Below are 10,000 nucleotides of genomic sequence, written 5' to 3' on the forward strand. Positions count from 1 at the left end.
AGAAAGACGTGACTGAAAGCATGCAGTCAGCATCAACTCAGGAAATGCAAGATTGTCCACCCAGTAAAACAGACCACGCAGCTGTGGTCTTGGTTTCTGTCTCTCTGTCTCTCTTTCTATCTCTCTGTCTGTATGAGTGTGTATCTGAGAGACTGTATCTCCACCTTAGAGACTTTGTGCATCTCTTGTGTAGTGGAGGAGTGCTATTTCCTGCAGTGCCTATAAGCATAGATGGAAGCAACTGAGAATCGGTTTTAGTGACTTAGAAGTTTGTGTGTGTTTATATACAACCATAATAATAATAATAGATAGAATAGATAGATGTGTGTTTGTGTGTGTGTGTGTGTGTGTGTATGTATACATAGTGTGTGTGTGTGTGTGTGTGTGTGTGTATGTATACATAGTGTGTGTGTGTGTGCGTGTGTGTGTGTGTGTGTGTGTGTCTTACCGTAGCTTACTAATGTAGAGCAGCTGTGGCAGCAGCCTCTTGAGTGCCCCGTGGTCCAGGCACATGCTCAGGTTGGTGTCGTCAGCACAGGCAGGTGACACCTGCAGCAGGTACGCCAGCACGGCGCAGGCAGACGCGGTCAGCCTCCCCCTCAGCCCGCAGCCAATCAGATCCTCCTCCACTGACCGCAGGAGCTCCCCCTGACGCATCTCCGCCAGGCAGGCCACCAATGACACGCAGCGCATGCTGACAGTCCCGCCCCCGAGCCCGGTCACCGCCGCCTGCAAAGCAGTTGCCACAGCGACGCGGTGCGCCGCGTGCTCGTCGCGGCCAAGCCCCAGGGCGCCGGACACGGTGTCCGCGGTCGCCGGGGACAACAGGCCGGTCAGGAAGCGCAGGAAGAGCTGGAGGTTTGCCGTGGCGTGTGATTGGCTGCTCTTCTGCGCGGCCGCGTGCGACTGGTCGGCCCGCTGGAGGGCGGCGCGGTAGTGGCTGAGGAAGCCGATGCGCGGCCAGCTGACGCTGCTCTCGGAGAAGAGGTCGAACATGCCGCGCCGTGCCGACAAGTAGTAGAACACGGCCGCCAGGAACTCCTGCAGGGACAGGTGCGTGAAGCGCCACACACACATGGCGCCGCTGCCACACACGCCGGCCTCGCGTCGGAGCACGCGGCATCCCAGACTGCCCGGCGGCGGGGGCAGCTCCAGACCGTAGGCACGCGCTTCGCTCTCGGTGTGTGCGTGGCGTCCGCGCAGCAGGCTGTAGAAGGCCAGCTTGCCCAGCGTGGCCAGCTGCTTGCGCACGCTGTTCCGCATCCACTCGGACTCCTCCCTCAGGGGCCAGCAGTAGTGGACGTAGACCTCCGTGAGGCTCTGCGGGAGCTGCCGGTCCTCCAGTCCGGCGTCCAGGGCGCGGAGCAGCGTGTCCATGATGAGGCCGCAGGTGGTCGGCGCCGTGCACAGCACCATCAGGGGCGTCTGTGCGTCCAGGTGGGCCCAGATGATCTCCTCGGCGCGCGCGTGTGTGAGCCGGTGCGTGCGGAGGAGCTGACGGATCTCCATCGGTGTCAGCGGAGGGACCTCCGTGACTCGGTCCACCAGGCCGGCCGGTACGCGGGCACCCACGCCCGGTCGACATAGCAACCAGAGCATGGCCCCTGGCAACAGGTTGCCTCTGACGATGTTGGTGATGAGGTCAGCGACCGGCACCTCTCGTTTAGGATCGCACGTGGCCGGGGCTTCGGCAAAATCCAATGGCGATCTCAACTCTTCCAGTCCGTCAATCACTAGAAGCGTCTTATAGGCTGACGTCACTGTCACACACTCTGACCCTTGTGGGAGGAGCATCCGCATCAACCTATCGGCAGACAAACGTTCACAGGACCCCAGTTCCCAGCATGCAACAGGGAGAACCAGACTGATCTCCTGATGGATCTGTCCAAGACCCCAAAGACGGGCAAAGTGACTGACCAATCGGCTCTTGCCGCTTCCAGCCAAGCCCACTGTCAGACAGACCCTGGGGGCAGGACTCGTACGTGTCAGAGGAAGGAGAAGTTTGTCCAATCCCAGAGGTCGCCCATATAGTGGGCCCGCCCCTCGGGTGACTGACAGCTGTGTGAAGTCGTGCTCTCGCTGCTGGAGGTCAGACACACCCTCTATCAGCAGGAGGGCGGGGGGAGAGGAGGAGTCTTCTGCCTGATGGCTTTGATTGACACTCTTGTGGGAGGGGGTTTCTGCTTCCTCTCTGAAACGCTGCAGCAATACAGTCCTCTGCTGCTGCACAACTGTGTCTAAACGCACGCACACACACACACACACACACACACACACACACACACAAGATTGTTATTTATTTTGGTCTACAAGTTCATATGTATAGACCTGGGAACCTCATTAGAGTTCATGGTATCATGAACTCCATGAAATACCTGGGTATTTGAAATGCGAAACTGTCTGCCAAAACTTCTGTCTGCCAACAAAATGTGGATAGTGCTGTGGTTGTTAGACATATCTAACCACAGCTGCATTAACATTCAGGCCAACATGTAATTATATCCTGTGACTGCTGTTTTTGAGTTCCTCATTTTTTGTAACTTTTTTTTTACTGTGTAGCAGTTTTTTTTATTGTGTAGACCAATAACTTAAAAAAACTAGAGCGGTACAAAATATGACCGCCGCCCAGTCCAGCACATTTTTTCCACAAAAATAAATCACGCTGAAAGGCCTATATGATTCTAACTGTCTCACTAAATTGCATTATCCACACTCAATTCTCACTGGTATCTGCTAGACAACAAGTACCAAAATATGATTAGTTCATAGATTTCACATGTAAATTTCATTTTATACAACCCCACAACCATCTTGCCTGTTCATAATTCTGAGAAATTCTTCGGGGGGGCTACAGATCAAAACGAAAAACGATGGTTCCATGCTATCCATGTGGGGTTACATGCCCACCAAGTTTCGTGTACCCCGGTCTTTCAGTGTCCCGGGAATCCTTGACGGAAATTTGGACATGCAAAAAATAAAAAAAAATAAAAATCTGACTAAACCTATATACCGGTACCTATTATAACCTAATAATCAGCTATAAATTTAGTCTGCCAGACGAAGAAACTAGGCCAAAACTGAAAGTGGCTGAAAACCTCCTCCTGGTAGGATCTATCCCTCCCTCAACTAATCAATCTATCTCTTTATTCCTCCCATCCACCTGTCCATCACAGCCAGGTGTGTTTTGTAGTTATCTGTGGCTTGTGTGTAACACCTGCACAACTCTTGTAGGGATTTGGGAGAGAGTAACTGGCTCCCATATTAATGATGAGCAGAGTGAAGAAGTAAAAAAGACTGTTTGTAATGAATGACTGAGAAAGAAACTGTGTTTGTGTTTGTGTGTGTGTGTGTGTGTGTGTGTGTGTGTGTGAGAGAGAGAGAGAGTATGTGTGTGAGCGTGTGAAGTGTTGCTTCGTGACTCTGCATGTCATTATAGCACCTGGTTTCTCAAGTGGCATTTAATAATGAAATCTGAAGCTGTGGTGTGTGGTACATCAAAAAAGCTGTGAACGCAAACAAACAGAGGCACACACTTCATCTTCAAACCACAACAGCTGGACATTATACATCTTCACTTGAGTGAACACACACACGTACACTCACGCACACTCACACACACATACATAAACATAAACACACACACACACACACACACACACACACACACACACACACACACACAAACACACACATACATAAACATAAACACACATACACACACACACACACACACACACACACACACACACACACACACACACACACACACACACACACACACACACACACACACACATACCATATTGACTGATGAGCTGGTACTCCATGGGGTAAGAGGTAACTAGGAAACTCTGAAGTTTAGAGCCCTGAGGATCCTTGATTGACAGTAGTTCCACCAATGTGTGCCAGCGGTCTGGCAGAGACGCTGCCTTCTGAACCAATCCAGCCTCGCTGTGAGTTAGAAGCCCCGCCTTTTTCATGTGAGAGACCACACCCTCCAAGACAGAGCTATACACCAAACATTCCAAAGCCGGCTGGTGCTTTTGCAGCCAACTAACTAAAGCAAACAGACACACAGACATGTACACACACAAAAGTTATTCTCAAGGTCACCATTTAAATTAATCAATAGCATAGCCACTTTTTCATTGTCAGACAGATTTTCATTGTCAGACAGTACCTCAATTATTAATTGATCTGGACAGCAGAAACGATAACATCTCAATTAAAGTTTATTCAGCAGTTTATTGTAGTTACTCATTTCGTTCTGTTTTAGTGTATGTTAGTTCATGTGGGATAGTTAAGTATGATTTTTGGTGGGGTGGTCTGCTATTAGAAGACAAGGGCTATGGCCAACTTCAATAGGTTGTGCATGCACCACAGATGCATTATGGGAGCTTTTATTTTATTGATGATTGACAGACATACAGATAAGTCAGTGTTAAATTCAGACGCATAGTGCATCTATCTAGCAGGAACTTTTGCATATCTCCTGAACCGTTTGTGTGACACAGTGACAAAACACAGTGAGTAGTGAAACACACACTAATCCCGACGCAGTGAGCTGCCTGCTACAGTGGTGCTCGGGGAGCAGTGAGGGATCAGGTGCCTTGCTCAAGGGCACTTCAGCCGTTTCTACTGGTCGGGGTTCGAACTGGCAAAACTCCGGTTACCAAAGCCCTAACCAGTAGGCCACGGCTGCCCCTAAGCACTACAGACAAAAAGTGACAGATAGAGCGCGATGATGCCACTTACAGGCTACCAGAGACTGGTTTCACAAAGTCACTCAGTTGCAAATTTCATGACAATGCATCATTTCCACAAAATAGTTTGTCTTCTCAAGTCATCATCAAGTTATTCCAATTGGCTAAATGCTATTAGGCCTATGTTATTTTGATCTGTAGAAAATGTCACATGCAGCCATGCTTAAATTCTGCTTACTACACATTTATTATAATATATGAAATATTTAACCCGTTTAATCCCAATTTTTTTCCAGACTTGAATATATTAAAATCATGTGTCTTGAGTAACCCTTTAAAGTAATCAATTACTATTTTTTCAAATTTTACTGAAAAAGTAGGTGAAAAGGAGTCTTTTATGCTTGGTCACAATTGTGACCGTTGGGAAAAAAAACATAGTCCGATTTTAGTGATTTTCACACATTTCATTGTGCAATCATCTAATTTTCAATAAATTCCAGTCAGAGATAATAAGGGGACATTGTCCCAGGTCTGTTCTTTACTTTTAATTTTGTATCACATTACAATACTCAACATTACCTCTGCAATTCTCTATTATATTATAAGTGTGCTGATTGTTACATAGAAAAGGCATTATATCACACTATTATGACTATAGTGTAAACAACACCACCCTACAATACAACGGCAACCACAAATGTTACAAAAAGTGATGTTAGTTGTCTGTTTGTTTGTTTGTTTATTATTGTATTATTTAATTAATTAATTAATTACACAACAGATTGTCCTGCAAGTCTACTGCCATACTTCCAATACCATTAATTGCCTTTCCATTGGACCAGCAATTGGTCTCCTTTGCTCAGTGGTGTTGTTAAGGTCACTAAATGAAGTGAACCTATGTTACCTGGTCCCTATGCTCCAAAGGCCTTTTATTCATAAGGCCCTATGTTCCCAGTGTCCTATGTATCCTGGAACCTATGCTCACTCGGGTACCTATTACGTGCTTTATAAAGCTGGAGGACCCTGGAAACATACAATGCTTGACCTGGGGAACACCATGGACAGGGCACCTGGGTCCATGATCCCATCACATATAAACCTGAGGAGCATAGGAACATGCTCTGACCTCAGTTATTGGCCTAATTTAGTGTCAGAGGGGTGTGATGTCCACTATATTGCTAAATTTGATTCATTTTACCACTGGATTAAGTAAGGTTCTAAATGCATATACAACAGCATTACCATATGAGCCTGTCTGGCATCAAACACACAAGTAGAGAGGTGTGTTTGGTGAGTGCTGTTAAACATATTTTTATCACAGCATGCAACTAAGTAACTTGCCAGCTTCATAAGGCCCTATATTCCCAGTGTCCTATATATCCTGGGACCTATGCTTATTCGGGTACCTATTATGTGCTTTATAAAGCTGGAGGACCCTGGAAACACACAATGCTTGACCTGGGGAACACAGGACACCTGTCCATGATCCCATCACATATAAACCTGAGGAGCATAGGAGCCTGCTCTGACCTCAGTTATTGGTCTAATCTAGTGTCAGAGGGGTGTGATATCCACTATATTGCTAAATTTGATTAATTTTACCACTGAATTAAGTAAGGTTCTAAATGCATAATAGGAAACATTCTGTAATTTTGACATACAATAGTGTGAGAGCAGATTCTTGAGACACTTGATCTTTATTTTTGATCACATGAAGCTTTGCTTCTGGTTCGTCTGACTGGTCCCTGTGGCAGACGCCCTTTACTGTACATAAGTGGAGGGGTATTGTTGGGAAAAGGGGTGGGACATTATGTAATATAATAGTCAATAAGTATAATGATTTACTGTTTTTGAGGTGTGATTGTAAAATCTGGGCAGTCAGTTAGATCTGATATGTGCCTGATAAGGAAGTGACTGAAAGTGAAATTAAAATAAAGAACAGCATAGAAAATCAGCTATTACAATAATTATGTATAATAGTGTGGTATAATGGATTTTCTATGTAAAATTGGCACACTTAGAATATAATAGAGAATTTCAGAGGCCATGTTGAGAAATGCCATGTGATACAAATTTAAAAGTAAAGAACAGACCTGGGACAATGTCCCCATATCATCTTTGAATGGAATTTTGTGGAAATTAGATGATTGTACAATGAAATGTGTGAAAATCCCTAAAATCGGACTATGTTTTTTCCCAACGGTCACAATTGTGACCGTCATCATGTTAACTCATGCTATGAGAACGCTGAACAAAGTTCATATATTTCAATTGCATCCCTCCATACTAGACACCTTAAAGATAATGTGTACCAAAAATCTTTGTCCTATGTTTACATAAACATACTTTTCTAAGCTTTAGTTTGGGAGCTTTTGGGTGGACATTTTCTGGTCAGGGTGCAACCAAAACATAAGCAGCTCTGGCCATGTGAGAAATTACACTACACATTTGGCACTGCACATATTTAACTGATACCCTTTCAGGTTTCTATTTTTGGGAGAAATGTATTGAGAATTCATCCAGTAACAGTTTTAAAGGCACAAGAGCCAGATTATTTTGTACGGTCACTATTGGATTAAACGGGTCAATATACAGTAATATTCAATATTCATTATTGAATGCTTAGCTGGAATGTTTTTCCCTATCATCCTATTTTTTTAAAGCAGGTGTAGCCTACCTGTGGGCATGTAATTGGGCTATGGGTTTTCTACAGGAATAGTTAATGGTTGAATTGTTTTGGAAACGCAACCCAAAACTAGGGTTTGTTGCTCATGAGAATGAAGGAGCCTGTCCAGTGTTTGGGTTGCTGTGGTTTCAACATAATACTCCAGACTATTCTAAATGAAGTCAAGAAAGACCTTAATCATGATCTTGTCAGTTTTCATTCATCATTTCAATTGCTTACAATGTTTTGCTTTAGTTATGTCTTCAGCTGCTGATTGAACTGCATGTAAAAGTCATCACGTCTGTGTTGGTTTGTTGATTTCTCCCTTTACTGCTGCCATGGTAACAACCTCTTCTATCACTCACAACTCCGCCCCAGACCCACTTAGCCACTTAGACCCTGACAGAATCAGCTCAGATCTGTGTGTGTGTGTGATTTCATGTGTCTGAGTGTTTGCACGTTGGTGTGCAATTTTGTGTGTGTGTGTGTGTGTGTGTGTGTGTGTGTGTGTGTGTGTGTGTTACCTTCTTTCTCTTTCTGTGGACCAGTTTTATGATTTGTCGACTGTAGATCGATGTAGCAGTCCTCCTCCCAGGGAATGTGTGAGCGTTTGTCCATCTCTGAGCTGTGTGTGTGTGTGTGTGTGTGTGTTTAGTGCTTGAAAAGGACTCTGGCTTTCTCCATCATCTGTAAAACACACACAGCATTTAATCAGCTCTCATTTCTCCACATAATTCAATTGTGCTACTCTGAGAAATGTACTGTATGTCAATTCAAAAACACTATCTCAAAAAAGTGTATCTTGTATAGACACACACACACACACACACACACACACACACACACACACACACACACACACACACACACACACACACACACACACACGTCATACACGCTTCATAGAACCACAACCACAGACTGTGCGCACATGCACACACACATGCTCTTCTGAGAAATTGGCTGACCTCAATGCCACATATAAAGTTAGTAATCTTCGCATTACCCTAGCAACGGCTCAGTGACATCCAGAGTCAGCCAGGCAATACAAAACCAAACACCCAGAAAACAGGCACATAGACTAGAACAACATATTCTGGTCATGCTCACTGACATCAACTCTTTCTCTCATGTTTTATGTGGCAATGTGTGGGGTTTTGCCCAAAGAAATATTTATATTTTTTACATAGTTGGAAATAGCCCAAATAACACAGTGTTCTAATTGTGTGTACAGTAGGCTACTGTATGTACTTTCAGTCCACTGACTGAAACACTTTAGATGAAATTAGTAAAGCTACAACTACTGTATTTCCTACTAATTATTAAAGGCCCGCTCTGTAACTCTAGTCATTTCTTCGAGATTTCTCACTTTTGTTGTCACATTTTTCTCTACGGAGCTCCCCCTACAGTTTTGGGGTGCATATTTCACAACTGTCTTTTTTCGCTGCTCTGCCATGATGAACATCTAAAAAATGAAGTCATCACTGCTTGTTCTTATAACTAGCCGGCATGGCTAACCGGTGCTTGAGGGGCCCTTGTGTGTGTCCAGAGAATTTTAAGCATTTTGTGTTTCTCGCTTGTTCTGGGTTCTCGCTTCTCACGAGACATCCTGATTCAGACTTGACAGATGCAGATCTTGCAAGGCTGGTTTTCCGCTAGGAGACAGTAGGAGGAGCAGGGAAAGCCGTCATTTTCACCACAACAGGTCATCACAATGATTTCTAAACTATTTTACTAAGTTGACAATATTGCATAGGGGGCCTTTAAGTATGTTTGTCAGGCAGGCCTACATGTGTGGTGGATGTTAAAATTGAAAAAGTGTGGTTCTCTAGAATGAAGTCTAAATAACGGAAGTGTGGCATTATTTTGTAACCTGGTCGTGGTTAGAGGGAAAGTACATCCTCTTTCTCCTTTATATTGCTTTATACACACTTTACTTTGAGAGGTCAGTGTGTGGGTGTGTGTGTAAGAGAGTAAAAGAGAGAGAACGAGTGAGATGACCAAAGATGTCCTTCACAGCCGGAGCGCAGTGGTTGAACCACACACGTTTTCAGTGCCCATGGGCACCCAGGTTCAACTCTGACATGAGGTCATCTCTCGGACCCACACTTCATCTCTCTTCCACTCATTTCCTGTCCACTCTTTATCACCCTGTTGATTAAGGGCTAACAGAATTCCCCAAAATATTAAAACTTAAAAAAAAAAAATCACAAGCTGCATGTATAACAGCATCAAGCCAGTAGAGTTGTCCCTCCTAATACCTTATGAGATGTGCTATGTGACATGCAGTACATGAATATGAAAGTCCTAGCCAATACAATATCCTTACAGCAATAAATTTTTCATGGGCGCAACCCACATACTCAGCTCTGCTGCTCATCCCAAAAGTGTGTGTTCCTTGTAAATGGGGCACCATTTGAAAGGGAACTAAACAAGCTTTCCAACGGTATAAGATTTATTGCCAAAAATAATTGTTACCACAGAGAAATAATCTACCAAACACATATTTCCTTACTTTTTGTGCTAAGCTTTTGTTTGAATTATTAATGTTTGAATAGGGGCTCTCTTATATAGGGTGGTGTCAAGTTCAATACCAAAACACTCTTCTATACTGGTGCTGCTGAAGATTGCC

The 10,000-nt window shown here is 44.4% G+C and overlaps 1 protein-coding gene across 3 annotated transcripts in view; it reads right to left on the reverse strand.

Moving 5' to 3' along the window:
• nlrc3 (NLR family, CARD domain containing 3) overlaps positions 1-10,000 on the reverse strand; it is a 24,294-nt gene that overhangs the window by 12,227 nt on the left and 2,067 nt on the right. For 2 of the 3 annotated variants that reach the window (XR_006027113.1, XM_042082865.1), the window contains exons 2-4: positions 7,893-8,055; positions 3,800-4,057; positions 449-2,237 (exon numbers count right to left, since the gene is read on the reverse strand). Coding sequence is in view for 2 of the 3 variants with exons in the window: in XM_042082865.1 (XP_041938799.1) it covers positions 449-2,237; positions 3,800-4,057; positions 7,893-7,986 (2,141 nt within the window). In the remaining variant the exon portion in view is untranslated. Of the gene's footprint in view, positions 1-448; positions 2,238-3,799; positions 4,058-7,892; positions 8,056-10,000 lie in introns of those variants that run through there. The other variant, XM_042082866.1, reaches the window with a different exon arrangement.

This window comes from Alosa sapidissima, chromosome 24 (assembly GCF_018492685.1).
Source record: "Alosa sapidissima isolate fAloSap1 chromosome 24, fAloSap1.pri, whole genome shotgun sequence".
In the NCBI taxonomy this organism is placed as follows: domain Eukaryota; kingdom Metazoa; phylum Chordata; class Actinopteri; order Clupeiformes; family Clupeidae; genus Alosa; species Alosa sapidissima.